This window comes from Bos grunniens, chromosome 13 (genome assembly GCF_055505025.1).
Source record: "Bos grunniens cultivar Pamir isolate PY7600 chromosome 13, Bosgru_T2T1.0, whole genome shotgun sequence".
Taxonomy (NCBI): Eukaryota; Metazoa; Chordata; class Mammalia; order Artiodactyla; family Bovidae; genus Bos; species Bos grunniens.
Genome location: NC_141177.1, coordinates 10,957,877 through 10,980,882, shown reverse-complemented (window position 1 = coordinate 10,980,882; position 23,006 = coordinate 10,957,877). Strand labels below are relative to the sequence as shown.

The 23,006-nt window shown below is 50.1% G+C and overlaps 1 protein-coding gene across 1 annotated transcript in view; it reads right to left on the bottom strand.

Annotated features, from left to right (window-relative positions):
• Positions 1 to 23,006, bottom strand: part of JPH2 (junctophilin 2) — a 74,730-nt gene that overhangs the window by 26,844 nt on the left and 24,880 nt on the right. Inside the window, exon 2 of the mRNA XM_086331705.1 lies at positions 21,609 to 22,389. Coding sequence (XP_086187831.1) covers positions 21,609 to 22,389 — 781 coding nt within the window. The remainder of the gene's footprint in view (positions 1 to 21,608; positions 22,390 to 23,006) is intronic.

Sequence of the window (23,006 nt, the reverse complement as noted above, 5' to 3'; positions counted from 1 at the left end):
GTGATCATCTTGGAAGCCACATGTGGAAGACAGCAGAGCTACAAGACTGGAGGAGACCGGGTCTTTGAATCATTGCACGGAACAGAGCTGCCCACTGATAAGAGAACCCATTTTGGATTTTACAAGAGTGAAACATAAACTTTGCTGGATGTGTTCTGTGTCTGTGTGTTTGCTGGTTTCTTACAAACGGAGGGACAGAAGCAGATGAGGAAAGACGACAAAGGGACTCCTGTGCATCTTCTCTCCAGCCTGGGGGAGAGGGGGCTTCTGTTCCAGGGCTCCCGCAGCGAGCCTCAGCCAGGAGGTCAACTGTTCGCCACTGGAAGCCAGAGAGAGAGCAGGACACCTCCTCTTCTTGGACAAGATTCAGGAAGGCACCGTTTGTCTGAATGCCCATCCCTCTTTCAAAAGAGCCCCACAGGCTCATTAATGAGTCGGTCATTGCCGAGCATTTAATGAACGTCTACTGTGTATAATGCCTAAGCTTGGGCTCCTCCCATCCAGAGTCCAGTTGCCCTTCTAAAGACCGGCTTTCCCTCCCTTTCAGGCTCTGGAAAGAGGGAGAGGAGAAATCTTTCAGGCCAGTGACTCAAAAGCTTACTACTGACAGGACCAAAAATGATAGGTGGTACCAGGACATTCATCGGATAATACTGGCCCTTTAAAATTCAAAGTCAACCATTCTGATTTCTTCAAAAAGAAAGTCTCATTTCATGCTTATATATCTTTTTTTTTCCCTCTTGGCAAATATTTATTTATTTGGCAGCTCCAGATCTTATTTGCTGAATCTTCGATCTTTAGTTGTAGCATGCAGGATCTTTTTTTTAGTTATAGCATGTGCGATCAAGTTCCCTTACCAGGGATCAAATCCAGGTCCCCTGCATTGGGGGCATGGATTCTCAGCCACTGGACCACCAGGGAAGTCCCTTATATATTCTTAATGAGTCTTATATTCCATTTTTTAACAGAGAGAGACCAGAGCAGCAAGTAGCCTTGATCTGAGCTTTTAGTAGGCAACCCTAGGGGGGACAGTTGAATGATGTTTTGCTTCACTGTATTTTTTTCTTTTTCTTGTGTTGTGTGTTCTAGTGTTCTTGTGGTATTATTTGTTTTTGTTTTTTCCCACTAACTCCTCTTTATGTAACACTGGATTTCGACCTATGGTAATGATCTAAAGATCCTTTATAAAAATAAGTTTCGGACTTCCCTGGTGGTGCAGTGGATGAGAATCCGCCTGGCCATGCAGGGAGCACAGGTTCAATGCCTGGTCCGGAAAGATTGCACATGCCACCAAGCAACTGAGCCTGTGCTCTAGAGCCTTCGGGCCCCAACGACTGAGCCACACGATGCAATTACTGAAACCACACACTCTAGGGTCCACGAGCCACGACTAACAAGCCCCTGCACCGCAACTACTGAAGCCCATTCACCTAGAGCCTTGCTCCACAGCAAGAGAAGCCACCGAAATGAGAAGCCCACACACGACAGTGAAGAACAGTCCCCAGTCGTCACAACTAGAGAAAGCCCACGTGAGGCTGCGAAGATCTGGTGCAACCAAAGATAGATAAATAAATAAAGAAGTGTGTTCATGTCCAAAAAAATTAAAAATAAATAAATTTAGGCTTAGGAAGATTGTTGTTTTTTTTTTTTTAAATAGTAAAGAAATAGTAACCCAAAGGGTATATATGGCCATGGTTCGGCTTGGGAAGGTACATCAGTGAACGACATTTGGGAAACTCCAGCTCACCCCCCAGGGTCACACCTCTGGGCCTTTGCTCATGCTGGTCCCGCTGCCTGCTCTTCCATGCAGACCTCACTAGGCTCCCGTGGCCTTAGTCCGGGCTGAAGTCATCTCCCAAAGAAGCCATGGTAACAATGTGCACGTGGTCGGGCATGGGGAAGGCCAAGACAAACAGGCAAATCTGGGCTGCTGTTTTTCCCCAAAACAAGGAAAGGACAGTTCAGCAACCTAGGACACGGAGACCAGTGGGGAGCAGGGACTTGCCCAGGGTCATTCAGCAGGTTGGGGCAGAGGCCGTCTCACCCTCACACCATATGGATGGGATGACAGAATACCACCACCACTATTGAGACTTTGGCCGGTAACTGTACTTGGAGAAATTTATTCTAGACATATACTGATCCACGGGTGAAATGATGAATGTACAGCTTTATCTCGCAGAGCAAAATTCTGGAAGTTACCTAAACAATCCCTGCAACAACCGGGGCTTGATTCAACAAACGATGATTCAGCTATACAATGAAATACTATGCGGGAGTTCAAGCGGAAAAGTTCTTTATTTAGAAAGATCAGGAAAGCTCTCTGATATATAAACATAGCAAAGAGAAAAAAGCAAGGTTCAGGGCTTCCCTGGTGGCTCAGTGGTAAAGACTCTACCTGCCAATGCAGGAGACACGGGTTCGACTCCCGATCCAGGAAGATTCCACGTGCCACGGAGCACGAGTCTGTGACCTGCAACCAACAAGCCTGTGCTCTAGAGCCCTGGGAACTGCAACTACTGAGCTCATGAGCTGCAGCTGCTGAAGCCCCACAGCCTGAAGCCTGTGCTCCGCAACAGAGAAGCCACCTCGATGAGGAGCCTGCGCCCTGCAACCAGAGAGTAGCCTCCACTTGCCACAACTAGAGAAAAACCCGAGCGACATCGAGGACCGAGCACAACCAAAAATAAATAAATGAATAAGTAAATAAAATTAAACAGAAAAAAAGGTTCAGACAAGTATGTATAATATGCTGCCTTTGGAGGCAGAGAGAGCAAAACAGAAACCTACAGGTTTGCTTGTATTAGATGGCACGACAGGACACTGCCATTTTGCAGGTCAAATGAAGTTCCACCTTAATAGAGTAACTCTGGAAGGAAAAGAAAAACGGCAAATAACAGTTGACCAGGGAGTGTGGAGCAAGCAACCAGAGGGCAACAAGGGAAGAAGAGAGACTTCACACTTTTGCCTAAAAGTGGGGTTTTGAACCACATGAATGTACAAGCAATTAAAAATATAAAAGAATGAATAATTGGGGCTCCAGGGCCAACTTTTCTGGCACGGAGTGCTTGTGTCTATAACCACACCAGTTGGGGCGCTCAGGGAAGAACTATGTACATCTGACACCCGGTGGGGGTGGGGGCTGTCCCGGGGGCATCTGACAAACTCCCACCTACAGGACTTGCTTGGTGACATTTCTGAGCCTACCTGCTGGGTCAGAGCTCAGGGGCCCCCAGCCTTGGCCAGGCTTCTGGCAAGGCTGCTGCCAGTCCTGTGGGGTCACGGGGTTGGCAGCAGGTTTCTGTGACCTTGGGGTGATACCCCTTCCCAGACAGGGTTGCATGGAGTGGGGACTGATGGGAAGAGCGCTGGGGCAGTCATGCGATCGCCCTTACCAGGGATGCGGCTTGGCCAAAGGTGGCTTTAGAGAGATGGATCCCCAACGCAGCCCCTCCCCAGACTGTGGTCCCACTCCACACCCCTCCTGGAGACGGGAGGAGAACGGCTGTCCCCAGTCTGGGCTGCTCTCTGGTTCCTCATTCAACAACACCCGAAGGAATCACTGAAGAAGAAGCATGGTTATAATAATAATGACAAATGCCTCTACTGAGTGACACCTGTATGCCAGGCGCCGGGGCTACGGTGCACGCATGCTCAGTCGCTTCAGTCGTGTCCAGCTCTTTGCGACCCCACAGAGTGTAGCCCACCAGGCTCCTCCTCTGTCCATGAGGATTCCCCAGGCAAGAATACTGGAGTGGGTTGCCGTGCCCTCCTCCAGGGGATCTTCCCGATTCAGGGATCCAACCTGCATCTCTTATGTCTCCTGCACTGGCAGGCAGGTTCTTGACCACTAGCACCATTTGGGAAACCTGTGGCTAGTACTTGACATAAACCATCTCATTTTAGCCTCACAACACCCTCATTGGGAAGTTGCCACCATACTACAAGGCCAGGGAAACTGAAGCTCAAGAAGAGTGACCTGTTGAATGAAGCAGTGTCATCTGACCCCAAAATCCATGCTCCTGATCACTAAAGGATGTCTTGTGCCTCTGTTTCTCCACCTGGGAATGTGGAAAAAGCAACAAGGCTTGTAAACAGGGGCTGAGGAAAGGGGCTGGAGATGTTTAGACCAGAGAAGACTCTTGAAGGTGTTAAGATCATAATCTTTGCATCTCCCCAGGGACGTCCGGGGCAGGCACTGCTAGTCGCTCACCAAATATCCATTCTTCCCCTTCTTGCCTCCTAACAGAAGTGTAACCTTGCTCAGGGAAGCAATGTGTCCAGCTAAAAATATTCACCTTCCCAGATCCCTTGCATGCAGGGAAGGCCATGTGATCCACTCTGCAGAAGAAGATGTGAGTCCCCGGTGGGCTTCTTTCCCTATCAAGAGATGCCGGTGCATTCTGCCCCCGGATATGAAGGTGGAGCTAGGGGTGCCGTGGCCATGTCTGAGTACAAGGCCAGAAACCACCTTCTAAGGAGAGCAGAAAGGAAAGACAGAGGGAGGTAGGCCCCCAGGGCATCTTGGAGCTGCCACGTCAGCCTTGCACTGTCTTTCTGGTCTGGGAGAAGATAAGTCGAGTGCTTAAGACAAGTACTGCTACCCGCAGCTGAACACGTTTCTAACCCACACAGTCCCCAAGGGCAGGACTGGGACCAATGAACTGAAGTGACAGAGAAGCAGAGCATTCTCCTGGTTTGAGCCAATCTTAAAGCCAAGGCTGTCCAAAGTTGGTCTGGACCAGCTCAAGAGGAGTGAGTTTCCTCCACCTGGAGACACAGAGGCAGTGACCGAAGGGCCGTTTGGCAAGGATGATGGGCAAGGCATTCTGATATTGCCTGGGGCTGGACCAAATGGCCTTGCATGCTTTAATCATGCCCACTTTGAGAGGTGAAGAAAGGACCCCAGGATGTGTGCCCAGCCATGTGTGGGCCAGGTTGCTGCCCTGCGATGACCTGAAAGGCCTCACCCAGGCTGTGTCTACACGTTCAACAATAAGGGCAACAGTCCACATCTGTGCTGTCCTACCCGATAGCCAGGGGGCCCTTGACATGTGGCTACTGAGACTGAAGAATGGCACTTTCATTTCAGTGTATTGCCATTTGAATTGCCACACGTGCAAGAACAGAGACACAGACATAGAGAACGGGCTTGTGGACACAGCAGGGGGAGGATGCGGAGGACACACTGGGAGAGCAGCAGTGGCATGCACACTGCCGTGCTTGGTGGCGTCTGACTCTGCGACCACGGTCTGCAGCCCGCCAGGCTCCTCTGTCCATGGGGTTCTCCAAGAAGGAATACTGGAGTGGGTTGCCATTTCTTTCTCCAGGGGATCTTCCCAACCCAGGGACCGAACCCAGGCATCCTGCATTGCAGTCAGATTCTTTACCCTCTGAGCCACCAGGGAAGCCCATATACTGCTGCCGCTGCTGCTGCTAAGTCGCTTCAGTCGTGTCCGACTCTGTGCGACCCCATAGACGGCAGCCCACCAGGCTCCCCGGTTCCTGGGATTCTCCAGGCAAGAACACTGGAGTGGGTTGCCATTTCCTTCTCCAATGCATGAAACTGAAAAGTGAAAGTGAAGTCGCTCAGTCATGTCTGACTTTTAGTGACCCCATGGACTGCAGCCTACCAGGCTCCTCCATCCATGGGATTTTCCAGGCAAGAGTACTGGAGTGGGGTGCCATCGCCTTCTCCGATAGCATGTGTAAAATAGAGAGCTAGTGGGAAGTTGCTGTATAACACAGGGAGCTCAGCTTCGTGCTCTGTGATGACTTTGAGGGATGGAATGGGGGTTGTGGTGGAAGAGAGGCTCAAGAGGGAGCAGATGTATGTGTGTGTGTGTGTGTGTGTGTTGTGTGAGGGAGGGCATGTATGTATACATGATCAGCATGCATGTATAGCTGATCCCTGGTAGCTCAGCTGGTAAAGAATCCACCTGCAACGCAGGAGACCCTGGTTCAATTCCTGGGTTGGGAAGATTCCCCTGGTGAAGGGATAGGCTACCCACTCCAGTATTCTTGGGCTTCCCTGGTGGCTCAGAGAGTAAAGAATTTGCCTGCAATGCGGGAAACCTGGGTTGGATCCCTGGTTTGGGAAGATCTCCTGAAGGACAGCATGGCAATCCACTCCAGTATTCTTGCCTGGAGAATCCCCGTGGACAGAGGAGCCTGGCGGGCTGCAGTCCATGGGGTCACAAAGAGTCAGACAGGACTGAGCAACTAAGCACAGCACTGCATAACTGATCCAAGGCTTCCCAGATGGTGCAAGTGGTAAAGAACCTGCCTGCCAATACAGGAGACATAAGAAACATGGGTTCGATCCCTGGGTCAAGAGGATCCCCTGGAGAAGGGAATGTCTACCCACTCCAGTATTCTTGCCTGGAGAATCCCATGGACAGAGGAGACTGGTGGGTCCACAGGGTCACAGAGTCAGACACAACTGGTGTGACTTAGCACACAGCTGATTCATGCTGTTGCACAGCAGAAACTAACACAACACTGTAAAGCAATTACCCTCAAGTTAAAAATAAATGAATAAATTGCCACATGTGGCTAGCGGCCCCCACATTAGCAGAGTGACCTGTCCCCACCTCACCCCTGCACTCTCCCCAGCCTCTTATACTATGGTTTTCTCTCACTCCACATCAGTCACGCTGGTCTCCTTGCTGCTTTTAGAACATTCCAGGCACCTCCTAGCTCTGTCCTCTGCTGGGATGCTCTCCCCTCAGGTACTCCATTAGCTAATTGGTTCAACTCCTTCATGTCACATATTTAGAAAGGCAACTTGCCCCCTCCCACACGCTCTAAAATTTATTCATGTCTGCTGTGCTGTCTCCCCAGCTAGAATGCAACTCCATGTAGGCCAGGATCTTGAGGTTTTCCTCCCTAAGTATCTACATCACTCCCTAGCACACAGTAGGTTGTTGTCGTTCAGTCACTAAGTCATATCCGACTCTTTGAGACCCCATGGACTGTAGCACGCCAGGCTTCCCTGTCCTTCACCAACTCCCTGAGTTTGCTCAAACTCATGTCCATGGAGTCAGTGATGCCATCCAACCATCTCATCCTCTGTCGCCCCTCAGTCTTTCTAGCATCAAGGTCTCTTCTGATGAGTCAGATCTTCGCATCAGGTGGCCAAAGTACTGGAGCTTCAGCTTCAGCATCAGTCCTTCCAATGAATATTCAGAACTGATTTCCTTTAGGATGGATTGGCTTGATCTCCTTGAAGTCCAAGGGACTCTCAAGAGTCTTCTTCAGCACCACAGTTCAAAAGCATCAATTCTTCAGTGCTCAGCCTTTTTTAAGGTCCTACTCTCACATCTGTACATGACTACTTGAAAAACCATACATAGCTTTGACTATACAGACCTTTGTCGGCAAAATGATGTCTCTGCTTTTCAATACATATTTGTTCAATTTTATTGAAAGCTTAACTGAGTCAAATGGAGGGTGCCTCCCCTTACGAGCTGTTGGAGACCTACCTATCAATCAGTCAACAAGGCTTCCTGAGCCTCACTAAGTGCTGGGTGTTGTGCCGTTTGCTGGGACCTGGCAGTGAACACAGCCAGTGAGGGTCCCCGTGCTCTGGAAATGGACAAAGCAGCAGGGAAGACAGAATGAGTCAGGACAATGGTCGGGGAGGCAGCTGAGGCTGGGGCACACAGGAAACATGTAACAGGGAACCCAGACTAGGAAAGAGCTCAGGGCTCCCCTGAGGAAGAAACAATTGAGCTGGGTGAGGTCTGATACATGAGAAGGTGTTAGCAAGACCAAGAGTAAGGGAAAAGCATTTTAGGTACATGGAACAGAATGTGCAAAGGACCAAGGGCAGGAAAGAGCATGGCCCTTTGGAGGAACTGAGGCTGGAGGTGAGTGATGGGGAGAGTGGTGTGAGATGGGGCTGGTGGGGGTGAGCTTGAGCCAGACAAGAAGGGTCTTGGGGGCCAAAGCAAGGAATCTGAAATTTCTCCGAAGGGCAGACACCCATGATGCCCACATCACACCCCCTCAGTCTAACTCCCAGTTTCATCCATAGCTTTTCGGGACAGCTCCACACACAGGAAGATGCCTCTGGCATGGCCAGGGTCCCATCCAGGCTTTCTGCCCAGAGCCTGCTCTTGACGCTGCAGGAGGGAGGCCCGTTCAACCCACCCCAAATGCAAGTGCACCCGAAAGGACAGGGGATTTATGCCCCAGAGAAACCTGCCGTGAGTGGAGACTGGAGCCCGAGGATACGGCTTTGCCCAATTACCCTCCCTGCCATTCTCCAGGGGCACAGTCTCAGGAGCGTTCTGTACTGAAGTCCCCATCCAACCCAGTTCCTATGGCTGCCACCATGCCTCCATGACACACATTTATATTTGCTTTTCCTTCTTCTCTGTCTCTCTCTACCCACACCCACTTCCTCTCACCTCCTCCTTCCTAGCATCACTTCCCAAATCCACTTCCTGCACCCAGATCCTCATTTCAGGCTCTGCTTTCAGGGGAAACCAAACTGAAGACTCCATGAAAGTTTTGCTCATGAGAGTGATACGTATGGTCAGGCTTACATTTTATTTATTTTTTTAATCTTTGGCTGCACCACAGTGCATGCCAGATCTTAGTTCCCCAAACAGGGATCGAACCTGTACCCCTTGCAGTGGCAGCCTGGAGTTTTTAACCACTGGACCACCAGGGAAGTCCCCAGGTCTACATTTTAAAATCTCACTCCAGCTACTGAGCAGAGTCTAGGGCAGGAAGAAAACTGAAGAGCTGATGAGGGGCCCTTACAGTGGCACAGTGAGAGGCGCTGGTGGCCAGTTTAAGGCTGTAGACTCCAAGGGGCCCTTGGCTGCCCCTCAGGCTGAGAAGCTCAGCAGCAAGGCAGGATGATGGACAGTTGGCCCCAGCCTGCCTGTCTGTGAGAACCAGGCTCGCCAATTTCCATCCTGCAAGCCCGCCCTGGCTCTGGAGACCTGTGGCAAAAAGATGCTATTTTTAGAGAGCTGGGTGTTTACTTGAAGGATCTGAAGACTGGGCTTTATTTTTAACTGCTCTCCCAATGGCAGGGACCCACTGGTGTGGACTTAGGAAGTCAAGTGGAAGTTGGACTGGGCTTTGGAAACCCAGGGGAGTGAAACAGCCTGCGCTTGGGGAAGGATGAAGCTTGGAGGAAATGCCAGCCTGCCTCACTGAGTTCCACGTGCCTGACTCTCTGGTTAAGAAGAATGATGATAAAGCTGGCCAGGGCCTCTCCTTACCTAACACCGAGACTGCATAAAGTCCTCTACACACATCATCTCATTTAGCCCTCATCACGACGTGGGAGGCCAGGCTGTTAACTGTTTCCATTCTGCAGATGAGGAAAGTGAGGCTCAGGAAGGACAAAGGACATAATGTCTGCAAGAAACAGAGTGGGGGACTTCCCTGGTGGTCCAGTGGTTAAGAATCTGCCTCGCAATGCAGGGGACGCTGGTTCGATCCTTGGTGGGGGAACTAAGATCCCACATCGGGGAATTAAGAACCCACATGCTGCGGGGCAACTAAGCCCTGTGCCACAGTGAAGACCCAGCACAGCCAAAAAAGAGAGAGAGAGAGAAACAGAGCGGGATTTGAACCTCAATTTCTTCACCTCCCCAGGCTTTCAACTGCTCTGCCATACAAAAAGATGGCTGGCCAGGCACCAAGGTCAAGGCACAGAGTATCTGACTGGCAGGATAGTAACCTGAAATGTTAGCACTCAAAGACTTTTTCTTCCAACAGTGCTTAGGAGGGTAGAGTCCAGATCAGAAAATCTAAGCCTTGTTGTATCAGTTACTTGGGGACTTTGGGCTAGTTTCCTCACCTGTGAAATGGGTTACTATAATAAATAGCACTGCCCTCATGAGGATTTGGCTCCATTCCGGTGGCTCAGACAGTAAAGAATCTGCCTGCAATGCGGGAGACCGAGGTTCGATTCCTGGGTCGGGAAGATCTCCGGAGGAAGGAAATGGCAACCTACTCCAGTATTCTTGCCTAGAGAATTCCATTGGCAGAGGAGCCTGGGGGCGGGGGGGGGCGGGGTTGGGCTACAGTCCATGGGGCCTGGGGGTGGGGGGGCTACAGTCCATGGGGCCACAAAGAGTCGGACACAACTGAGCAACTAACACTTTCATGAGGATTAAATGAAATGATGCGTATAAAAGGGAATTAGCACAGAGTCCGGTACCCAGTGGTCAGAACGTGGCCCTGACCTGTGCCTGGCCCCATCCTAAGGGCTCGATCCTCTCATGCGCCCAAGGCTGGTCCTCTCATGATCCCCATCTTAGAGATGAGGAAATGGAGGGACAGAGGGACTTCCCTGGTGGTCCAGGGGCTAAGACCCCACACTCCCAATGCAGGGGGCCTGGGCTCAATCCTTGGTCAGGGAACTAGATCCCACGTGCTGCAACTAAGATCTGCTGTGGCCAAATGAATAAAATAAACTATAATGGTAAAAATTTAAAAAAAAAACAGAAATGGAGAGACAAACTTTGGAGGGAAGTTACTTGCCCATAAGGCTATCAAGTGTCCAGGACTAGAACCCAGGCAGCCTGGCCCCGAGTCTGAGCCCTCAAGCACTTGGCCGTATGGCCACCACTATCATTCTCACCGTTACTGTTATTCTAACACCCGGTGTCCAGGCCCTTCCAGTGATGCCCCCCGAGTCCCTGGAGCTGCTGCACTGAGGCCCAGCTCAGCTGCCATGGTCAGGGCCACGCACTGGCTTCGCAGGGTTGGACCTTCTACTGGGACATGGGGAAACCCTGGCATTGCAACAAAAAGGTGATCTTTCTCCCCAAAGTGCAGGCTGTTGGCCTGTCTGTTCTCTGACTGCTATTTAGGCTGAAATATCAAGCTGGAAAGGTTCTAGAGCCAGACTGAACCACAGTTTATAGGGCCAGGCGGGGGGGAGATAAAATGCTCTTTTCCACTTCCCAGATCCCTGTCCTCTTCCTGGTTGATCTATTAAACGTGACCCAGAAACCAAGTGAGGTTTTGCAAGAGCCCCCCAACTCTGTCCTCTGGCCATGCTCCTCTCTCTGGGTCACTGCCCCTTTTGAGGCCTCAGTTTCTCCATCTGCTAAATGAACACGTTGGGTGGCATCCTCTGACTAGCTTTATCTGAGGACTGATGGGAGTGATGCTGAGTGTTTTCTCTGCACCTCCACTCTCCGAGCTCCGAAGGCCTGGCTCCCCCAAACACTCTGCCCTACAGTCTGAACATCGCCCTGCTGCCAGGGACCCAGGCAATCTCTTCTCTCTCCCTAGACCACTGGGCTCAGAGGCCTTAGAGTCACAGCTGCCTCGTGTATATCATGAGAATCCAGCTCTGACAACTCAGGAAATTCCATTCATCCTGGGCTTCGGTCTCTGGGAGCAAGGGGATTTTGTCCATCTGGCACTTCTCAGAAGAGGGATAGGATGCGGGGGCAGGAATCCGGGGTTTGGGGCCCTTCCAACATGTTGAGGCCACCCCCTGGGCGTTTAATCCTCCCTGATGGAACCCCATATCCAGGAATCTCTGGAGGTCAGCTGGAAATAGAACAAGGGAGAATTTCTGCTTTTGTGGGCCTGGGCAAGTTAACAGGGACCACTGGGTTCATGGAACACCCGACTGTCCTCAAACAATTTGGCAAAGATGCAAAAGACTGATAATCATGGTGCTGATGATGGTGTGAGGAAAATACCCTCTTATACATTGTTGGGTTGGGTTATAAATTTGGTGCAACCATTTTTGGAGATGAACTGGGATTCTGATAATAATTAAAACACACATTCTTTTTGACTCAGCAATTCCACTTCTAGGAATTTAACCCATAAACGTACATCTGTGTGAGCAAGGATGACAGGCAGAGACATGGGAGCATCCCAGCAGGCTAACAACTTGGCATGCCTTGCAATGATTACTCTTAAATACCTGTTGAACATATATGGGGAGGGGGCAGTGGGACCTTAGATAGGGGTGTTTGTTTGTGTTAATCCACTCAAGGGTATCACAGATCTTTTCAGGGGAGAGACCACTGAATTTACATTTTGACCATGAATGTCAAGAGTCAGTCCCTTGCAAAGACCTGGGCTAATGGCCTTATATTTCCAATGCATTCAAATGATGCCTGAGTAGCCCTGAGAGGATAGGGTACCTGGCTGAGCCATCCCTTTAACCAGATCCATGAGCAAGAACATGGGTCCAAGGATGTTCAATGCAGCCTTGTTTGTAATTGTGACAACATGAAATGCTTTCAATCTCCGTCATGAGAGATCTGGTTAAATAAGCCAAGCCGCATCCAAACTGTGGAATATTATGCAACTGTTAAAAAGACGAAGGCAGTATGTACACACGATGACGAGATCTCAAAACGTATTAAGTTTAAAAGCAAAATGAAGAACACTATGTAGGTAGTTCGGTTGTGGAAAATAAAAACAAAAAATCACAAACCAGAATAGGTAAACGGAATGATGCTATGCGTGAAGTGTTAGCAGTGGCTACTTTAAAGGTACAATCAAAACGGAAGTAGAAAAGATGTTTTATTAGTTTTTATCTTCTATCATTCTGAATTTCCTTACATTTCAGCAAGTATGCTGTTCTGAACAACGTAAAAAAAAAAAGAAAAAGAGCAAAGAGAGAAATTACCTATCTGAAGTGGCAGAAACTGTCCCAGGTAAGATCACAGACTCTGGGGCTAGAATAATGGATCTATCGCTCAGTCTACCTATGTGACTTGGAGTATGTTCTAACAGTCTCTATGTGCCACAGTTAGAATTAGATGAGTGGATTTAGCTAAGCATTTAGAACAGTGCCTGCTGCATAGTAAGTTCCAAACTCCTTTACCCGGCGTTCAAAGCCGTCCTCACCTGGCCCTAAGCTGCCTTCCCAGCCTCATCTCTAATCGTTTTCCCCACCCATGGCACCCCTGCCAATGACTCATGGCTCCCAAAATAAACCACACACATTCCTACCTCCGTGGCTTTACCTGGAATGACCTTTCTCTCCCACTTCTCCACCTGGCAAACTCCTAAGCAGACTTACCCACAACCTGCAGGGAATCTCCCAGACCACCTCTGGGGCAAATAGTTACTCTTTGTTCCTCTAACACACCACTGATCGTGTCAGATTCCAGCCTGTCTTGTCCACTAGGCTGTGAGTCCCCAGAGGAGGCCAGCCATGCTGATCCTTTGGGTGCCCAGTGTCCCAGTACAAGCTTGGCCCAGAGTAAGTGCTAATCAACACTTCTGAAAGAAAACCAGCTAAAGGTTAGGTTATGGTTAAGGCCATTCTAGAACCAGATCTCTTGGCTCTGGGGTCTCAACTCCCAGCTCTGCCATTACTGAGAGGAATGACCTTGATTGAGACACTCAATCTGTCTGTGCCTCAGTTTCCTCATCCGTAAAATGGGAATAATAGTACCTTCCTCATAGGGTTGTTCTGAGGATTAAGTTAATATAACTAAGGTACTTAGAATCCTTCTGGATCCTAAAAATAAGAACTATATAGATCCTTGTTAAACAAAAATTAAATAATCAGGCGCAAACATGGGAAAACTTAGCCCTAGTCCAAGGCCAGCCCCTCTTCCCAGGATGGTCTGCAAAACCTGGAGGGGCTGGAAATGAGTGCTGGCAGATGTGAAATCACAGCCTGAAACAGCGCCAGGACTTCCCTGGGGGTCCAGTGGTTAGGAATTCGCCGGCCAAGGCAGGGAACATGGATTTGATCCCTGGTCTGGGAAGACCCTACGTGCCACCAGACAACTAGGCCCGTTAGCTACAACTACCGAGCCCACACTCTGCAACAAGAGAAACCACCACATCAAGCCCACTCACTGCAACTAGAGAAAGCCTATGAGCAGGAATGATGACCCGGTGCAGCCAAAACTAAATCAATAAATAAAAACTCTTCATAAAAAAAAAGGGAAGAAATAGCACCAGACCCATTCTTTTTGTTAGTCAAGGACCAACCCTGGTCAGGTGCTTACAGGTCTCTCACACCTGTCAATCTCTAGCCAATGTCTCTTTTCAGCAAAACGGGACCAGACTTCAGGCTTAGCATCTTTGGCCTTAAGGTTGACCTCAGGTTGACCTCAGACTTGAATAGCATTCTGTTTTCAGAACCTCCCGTGATATGGGTCTCTCATTTTTAACAGTGTTCCAAAGTCTTCCTTTTCAGTAAGTGTACATATGTTAAAGTAAGTTGATTTGAAGATAGAGATTAAATTGGAAAGGTCCATATAGTCAAAGCATGGTTTTTCCAATAGTCATGTATGGATATGAGAGTTGGACCATAAAGAAAGCTGAGAGTCGAAGAATTGATGCTTTTGAACTGTGGTGTTGGAGGAGACTCTTGAGAGTCCCTCCGACTGTAAGGTGATCAAACCAGTCAATCCTAAAGGAAATCAATTCTGAATATTCATTGGAAGGACTGACACTGACGCAGAAGCTCCAATACTTTGACCACCTGATACGAAGAACTGACTCATTAGAAAAGACCCTGACGCTAGGAAAGATTGAAGACGGGAGGAGAAGGGGATGACAGAGGGTGAGATGGGTTGGATGGCATCACCGACTCAACGGACATGGGTTTGAGTGGACTCCAGGAGTTGGTGATGGATAGGGAGGCCTGGCGTGCTATGGTTCATGGGGTCGCAGAGAGTCAGACACGACTGAGTGACTGAAATGACTGAGATTGGAAAACAGAGGTGATATGTGGATGTAGCAAAAATTGGGACTGTGGCCTGCAGAAATACAAGCCTGGGAAATTGTTTTTGGGACTGTGAGAGATGATAGGCTCCCTCCAGCTGATATTAATATCATTCTCAAGGGAGACTCAGATCAGTGCAGAATGACTCATTATAACACAATTCATTGTTAACAGTGTACACCTCCTTGGACGCTTTCAAAGCAAAGGCCCTTTACATGGGCTATCTCTTTTATCCTCTGCAACAATACTTTGAAAGAGAATGTGATTCCTAGTTGACTGAAATGGAAAGTGAGGCATAGAGAAGTGAGGTAACTTGCTTAAGGTCACACGGTTTGTAAGAAGCTGAACGCAGATTCAAACCTGGATCTGTCCAATGTCATAGCCAAGCTCTTGGCTCTAAGCTTGCCAAGCTCTTAGCTTCTGCTCATCTGAGAAATTCACCTCTCAGCAACTCACAACGCCAACTCTAACCCTGCATTCAACCTGGGAACTTCCAGGGTCAGTCAGGGAGTGGGTGGGAATCGGGGTGGGCACGTGGAGGAGCAGAGAACACATGTGTTCAGGGGACCCTATCTTCAGGGTCACACCGATGCCACCATGGTCCAGAACCTGAGATGTTGCAAACGTCACACCCCGGGGAGGCTGAGAACTCCCGCAGGCCAGCCCCTGCCTCTGCTGCCGTGGCACAATGACAGCAATAACAACAAGAATCCTAGACAATGACAACAGCAGCTAATATTTATTGAGTGCTTCCTACTTCTGGCCCTTGTCCTGAATGCTGCGTATATAGTATCTGGTTTAACTTTTGTGAAAACGTTTCGAGGTAAACATTCATTTCCTTTTAGACATAAGAGAATTGCAATCTGCAGAGAAGACAAGATATGGGCGGCAGCAGCAGAGGGCAAGCTCCACTCAGAACCTCTCCCTGTGCTCCTTCCAGAAGGGAGCCGTTTATCAGGGTGTTGGCATGACAACCAGAAGGGCTGAGATGCCTCCTCAAACATCCCAGCTTCCTTCCACAGCCCAGCATCCATGACCTTAAAAGGCATTACAAAAAGCGAGAGTAGCCACAAAATCAGAAACCCTGAAGCTAATACCCCCTTGACCACCTAGTGGCTATGAGCCTTTCTTTGTCCCTTTCCGTACCTCAGTTTCCTTATCTGGTCAGTGAAGGAGCTGGACCATCTCCTTAGGGCCCTGAATGGATCTAGGAGCAACACTGCCCAAGAAAAGTATAACATGAGACACACATGCAATTTTTTTTTTTTTTTTTACTTTTCTAGTTGCCACATTCAAAAATGTTAAAAGAAACAAGTGAAATTTATTACAATAATATGCTTTCTCTAACCCATTATATCTAACATATAATCATTTCAGGACTTCGGCAGTCCAGAGATTAAGACATCGCCTTCTAACATAGGTGATTGCAGGTTCAACCCCTGGTTGGGGAGTTAAGATCCCACATGCCTCATGGCCAAAAAAAAAAAACCAGAACATACACAACAGAAGCAATACTGTAAGTGGATTCAACAAAGCCTTTAAAAATGGTCCACATCCCCGCCCCCTCCCCCGCAAGAAATATAAACATTTCAACCTGTAATCAATATAAAAATTTATTACTAGGTTCCTTTACATATTTTTCTTATGAAGTCTTTGAAAGCCAGGGTCTGCTTCACACTTACAGTGCATCTCAATTTGTATCAGCCACACTTTAAGACCTCGACAGACACACAAGGCCAGGGGCTACCATATTGGACAGCGCAAAGCTAGAGTCGCCTTCAATCTAGAGCACATTTTAGGGAATGAGACATCTCAGCTCTCCCCCTTCTCCCTGGGAAAGCAGTCCTGGTCCTAGACTTTGAGCTGAGAAGTTCCTTTCAAGCCCAGAGCAGACAATCTGAGGCCACAATGGAGAGAAACCCCAGGCTGCCTGGGCCAAGGAGGTTGGGAGAAAGGCTCTCTGTTCTCTGCAGCCTGATTACTCAACAAAGCCCCCGGGAGCGAGGCTCCTCCTAACCCAAAGATTCCCTTAATTGGAAATTCAATCTGAGCTTAAAACCGAGTCAAGCAGCTACCCACACTCCCCACCCCCACCCCAGTGCCACCAGCTCTGTGGGCATCCAGGATAAGGAATCCTAACCTCCCCTCCCGGTGGCACCACATGGAGGAAGCTGGCACCACCTTCTCACTCCTGAGACTCAGTGCCCAGCCATGGGTCTGGCAGCCTTCTTGGAGGGAGCTCAGTGTCTTCATGTTCAAGGGCACAGCCTTAGCAGAAAGGACAGGGAGGGTAGGGAAAGCAAGGGGGGCGGAGAGGGGCAAGCTTTTGTCCCCAGCAGGGGAAGACCTTGGGGAAATCCCTCCTTCTCTGCAAGCTTCCATTTCATCACCTTTAAAATTGAACATGTTAAACGATGGTAAAGACTGCTTTGCTGTTGGCTGCTCTGTGCCAGGCATTTTTCAGGCATTATCTCATCTACTCCCCCAAACAAACCCAGGAAAGAAAGAAGAGCCAGGGTTCAGAGTGGTGAGGCGACTTGGGCAAGGTCACACAGCAATTCAATACAAGAGCCAGAATTCCAACTCATGGACTTCCAAATCAAGAGTTTAAGCTCTTACCTCATTTAAGCTCTTTGGAGCCCCAGGCTGGCACAGGACAGCCTTGGCTTATGCCTGTCGTAACTATATACACTTGGCATAATAACTTTAAATGTTCCTTTGGAGAGAAGAGACAAATCTTCCATACAGAAGAATTTCTAGTTACGTATATGGATACTTTCCCCTCCAAAAAGGCAGAGGTTTAATTCCAGACCCTTCTGAGTGTGGGCTGAACTGGATGTCTGGGATCCAGAGATTAAATTAGGGGGAGGATAAAATGGTAATTTGACAGCAGAGAAACCCAGCAGACACCACCTGAAAGTCTGAAGTTTAGTTAACAGTAAGGTATGAATGTTGGCTTTGATGAATGTGTCACTGTAATGAAAGAAGTTGACATTAGAGGAATCTGGGTTAAGAGTATATGGGAACTCTCTGTACTACCTTTGCAGCTCTTCAGTAATCCTACAATGATTCCAACATCAAAGTACTATTTTTAAAAAGTGACCCCTTGGGACTTCACTGGTGATCCACTGGGTAAGACTCAGAGCTCCCAAGGCAAGGGACCTGGGTTCAATTCCCAGTGAGGGAACTACATCCCACATGCTGTAAAGATTGAAGATCCCGTGTGCTGCAAACTAAGACTCTGTGCAGCCAAATAAATATTATAAAGTGCTCCTAAAAGCATCCAATAAATCATATGACTATCTGGCTCTGCCCCTGACCAAGAAATCTTAAGAAAATCACCCATACCTTCTTTCTGCCTTAATGACAGTAACTATTCACACATTCCTAGCAACTGAAAGTTTACAATGTTTAGAGTGGGCAAATGTGCCGGTTAAAGCTTTGGAACCAGAAATCCAGGAGCTGAAGCCCTGGTTCTCTCACTTGCTTGTCGGGTGGCCTGAAGTGCACTGTCTTCCTTCTCTGGGTCTCAGCTTCCACATCTGTAAAACGGATTCACGGAAGGTCATGATAACTAGCATCTGTGGAGCCCTTGGCTAGGTGTCCAGCACAGCGGTGGGTACTCTGATGTGCCACCCAGTTTCCCCTTCAAAACCCAGGATTTATTTCTCGCCTCCTCCTGCCCTCAAGCTGCTCAGAGTACAGCCTACTGTCAGTCCTGTCCAGGGACGGCCACTAGCTAGAGAGAGCCGACCAGCCCCAGGTCATGTGCCTTCTGGAGGTCAGCTTGGATTCAATGCAGAGGCTCCAAAGATCCAGCTCCCTCACTTCAACTTGGGAGAACTTTGAAGGTCCTCTCCACTGCAGGGCGCCCCTTGGGGTCTGCTGAGGCACTGTGGAGACTGCATTGCAGCCCAGCATGACCCTCTGCCCAGTCCTGCCTCCTTCCCTTCCCCAGATATTGGTCCTCAGAATGTGCCCGTAAACTCCTGCATATTCATCTCCATCTCAAAGTTGGCTTCTGAGAGAACTCGTCCCATGACAGAGCTGTGAACCACTGGACACTGACTATGTTTCTTAACCCTCAGACCCACCCATTTTTATAGATGGGACAACTGAGGTTGATTTAGCCAAGAACATACACGTAAGAAATGGTGGCATCGCAGACAGGGAACGGAAGTTCAGATGGGCAAACTGAGTTGCCCGTCTTTCAGGTCTGAGCTGAAGGATGAAAGAGCTAAGACTCAGCCCTGCTCCTGCTTAACCCTTAAGACTACAGCGTGAAAGCCTCCATCCCAGGCCATGTCGAGCCGCCAGCAGGAGGGTTCTCGGCACGAGGACAGGCTGGTACCTCTCACGGCTGTCCTGCCACACCCTCTGTTGCCCCCGAAGTTCGTCAACACCTGCAAAACGGGATTAACAGCAGTGCCTACCTCCTCATGACCTTGTAAAAATGAAATGAGTTACTATACATCCCTGGAAGGAAAGTTATGACCAACCTAGATAGCATATTCAAAAGAAGAGACATTACTTTGCCAACAAAGGTCTGTCTAGTCAAGGCTATGGTTTTTCCTGTGGTCATGTATGGATGTGAGAGTTGGACTGTGAAGAAGGCTGAGCGCCGAAGAATTGATGCTTTTGAACTGTGGTGCTGGAGAAGACTCTTGAGAGTCCTTTGGACTGCAAGGAGATCCGACCAGTCCATTCTGAAGGAGATGAGCCCTGGGATTTCTTTGGAAGGAATGATGCTAAAGCTGAAACTCCAGTACTTTGGCCACTTCATGCGAAGAGTTGACTCATTGGAAAAGACTCTGATGCTGGGAGGGACTGGGGGCAAGAGGAGAAGGGGACCGACAGAGGATGAGATGGCTGGATGGCATTACTGACTTGATGGACGTGAGTCTGAGTGAACTCCGGGATTTGGTAATGGACAGGGAGGCCTGGCGTGCTGTGATTCATGGGGTCGCAAAGAGTCGGACACGACTGAGTGACTGATCTAATCTGATCTGATCTGATACATCCCTGATGGCTTCCCTGGTGGCTCAGATGGTAAACAATCCGCCTGCAATGCAGGAGACCTGGGTCTGATCCCTGGGTTGGGAAGATCTCTTGGAGAAGGGACTGGCAACCCACTCCAGTATTCTTGCCTGGAGAATCCCATGGACAGAGGAGCCTGGTGAGCTACAGTCCATGGGGTCACAAAGAGTCAGACACGACTCAGCAACTAACACACATACGTGAAGACATCAGAATGGTGACTGGCTCACAGGAAGCCCATTATAAGAGTTAGAATATAAACAAATAATATAAGCAGCATAAAGTTGCAACTGTGAATGTTGTAAGAAGACATCTATGCAGCTGAGTGAGAGTCAGGCTGTGACAGGGGGTGAGGCTTCATCAGCTCTATATGGGGGTCAGACTTGACCCGATCTCTGGAGGAATAGAAATTAAGGAGCAGCAAGAGGAAGGAAGAGTAGTCCAGACAGAGGAATCAGCAGGAACAAAAGCCTTCGGACAGGTAGAACTAGAGAAGGATGATGAAAGGCCAGTATGACTAGTACAGAGCCAAAAATCCAGGTCCTAGGATACGATGGTAGAAACTGAGGCTGGATAGGAGGGCAGGAACCACTTACTACCTGGCCACTCACTACCTGGGTGATTTGCAACTTTATCTTTCAGAGCCTCATTTATATCATCTGTAAAATGGGGACAAAAATAGTACAAAGTCATGAAGGAGACTGAATGAGTAGATATTTGTAAACCACTTAAAATAATGCCATGCACACAGCAGGTATTATAAACGTTTGAAGGTAATATTGGAACTTTTTCTGAAATACAGTGAGAAGACATAGAGGGACTCGAATGTGGATGAAAGCGTAGGTACTAAGCGGATGGAGAGTGGATGGACGAAGGGCTGGGGGATGGGTCAGTGGAGGTGGCTGAGAGAATGGACAGGCGGATGGGTTGCTGGGTCTGTTTGGGTGATGAAGGTGGTTGGATGGATGGATAATGAGTGGATGGCTGGATGACTGGGCAGGTGGTAGAAGCGGATGTTGTTTCAGTAGACAGAAGCATGATTGGGTAAAGGGGTGACTAATAAATGGAGGAAATCAGATGAATGAAGGTGGTGGGGTAAATGGATGCATGGTTGGATGTTAGGATGGCTGGTGGTTCAGCAGACAGGAGAAGTTGAGTGAATGTGGGTGCTGGGGATGGATGGGTGGTTGAACGGGTGTTTGGGTGGCTGGAAGAATGGTTGTGGATGGATGGGGGGGGTGAGCGCTTGGTTGAGTGGGTGTAAAGATGGAAAGCTGAATGGATAGATGAAGAAATGGTTGGGTGGATAAGGTGGATGTTATACAGGGGCTGAGTGGATGGATGGATAGAGGAGTTGGGCGAATGGAGGGATTGCTAGGGTGAGTAGTAGAGAAGTTGGGTGAGCGAAGTGGGTGGATGAATGGATGAATGACAGGGTGGTTGGATGGGTGACTAGGTGGTTGAATAGGTTGCTGGGTGGTTGGATGGGTAACTGGGTGATAGAATGAGCAAACAGAAAATTAAGTGGCTGGGTGGGTGGGATGGACAGTTGGGTAGAGAGATGGTTGTTTAGGTCAATATTATAAAAGTTGGGTGAACATAAGGTTTAAGTGAAGGGAGGGATTGGTGAAGTGTGTGAAGCTGTGGGTGGGAAGAATCGAGTGTATAAATGGATGGATGATGGATGGACAATGAATGGATGGGTGAACAGGTGACATGAGATCCCGAAGCACTGCCAATAAACCCGCTATATAAAGTCTTGGGGGGAAACCCCTGATGGTGAAAGAAGCAGGAACAGGGCCTCTGAGGTTGCGCTGGCCCGGGACCCTTCCCGGAGTGGGACGCTGCCCATCCGGGCCCCGCCCAGGGGTCCTACCTGGAGGCGGCGATCTCGGCCTTCTGGCGCGCGATGGCGGCGGCGCGCTGGGCGCCCTCCACGCTGTGGTCCACCTTCTGGCGGACCTTGCTGCTCTTGAGCGGCAGCACGCGGCGCTTGGTGCCCTTGACCAGCACGTTGTGGCGGTACTTGCCCTCCTCGCGGCGGCCGTCGGGCAGCGTGGTGCAGCCGTAGCCGTGGCGCAGGTTGTCCAGCCACTCGCCCTCGTAGCGGAGGCCGCTGGAGCGCTCGCTCACGCCGAAGCCCGAGCGCTTGTCGTTCTTCCACTCGCCCATGTAGGTCTCGGTGGTGGTGGCGTCGATGTCGGCCTCGAAGGGCGCGGCCTCGTCGGCGCCCTCGCCCAGGCTGCCGGTGGACGCGGCGTCGCTGGCGCCCGAGCTGAGGTCGCTCTTGAGGAAGCTGACGCGGCTGCGCTGGCTGCCCAGGGACGTGCGCGACTCGGCGCGGCGCAGCTTCCCCAGCAGCGCGCCCCGCTGGAACAGGCCGCCGCCCTTGGCCGCCCGCGCCACCGCCTCGGCGTTGGCCAGGAGGCTGAGCGCGAAGCCGCCGCGCGGGATGGCCGGCCCGGGCAGCGCGGGGCCGTCGGCGGCCGGCGAGGCGGGCGAGTCCGGGGCCAGCGTGCCGTTGCTGTGCTCGCTGCGCAGGGACGAGAGCGACGTGCGCAGCGGCGAGCGCACCACCACGGCCATCCCGTAGGGCACGCTCTGGCGCACGCCGTAGCCGTGGCGCATGCCGTTGGTGAACTGGCCTTGGTACGTCCCTGCGGGCGAGGAGAGGACGGTCAGTGGGGCTCCCAGGGCTGCCAGGGAGCCCGGCCGTGCCACGGCCAGGCCGTCGAGGGGCAGGGGATGTGGAGTGACCGGAGCCAGCGGGCCTCCGAGGGTTGAGATTGCCTGAGTGTGTGAGAACACATGCCTGAAAGCCAGGCGTTGATGCAGTGGTGTGAATAGTCCCATTGGTGGGAACGTGTCAAGGTCACGAGCATGCCAGATGGAGTGAAGTGGAATGGCGCAGGGCATCAGTGTGTGAAGCTGTGCCAGCAGGCGAGGTCCCTCGAGTGCATGGAGTTACACGAGTGTGCCAGGACATGAGCAGACAGTGTGTATATTTCTGCTGGTGGGAACACACTAGGGTCTTTAGTGTGCCAAACAGAGTGAGGTTGAGAGAGCCTTTTTAAGTGAAGAGTGAGCAGGTGAGGCTCTGTGAGTGTGAAGTTAACTGAGCGTGCGTAGAAATGGAATCACACAAGAGAAATGAAAAGTGCCAGAGGGAGAGTGGGTAAGACAGTGAGTTTGTGAGGTAGTGTGAAAATTGCATTTGTGTGAGTGTGCAAGGTAGGGGAGCATGTGGAAGCATGAGTGTGCAAGGCAGTGTGTG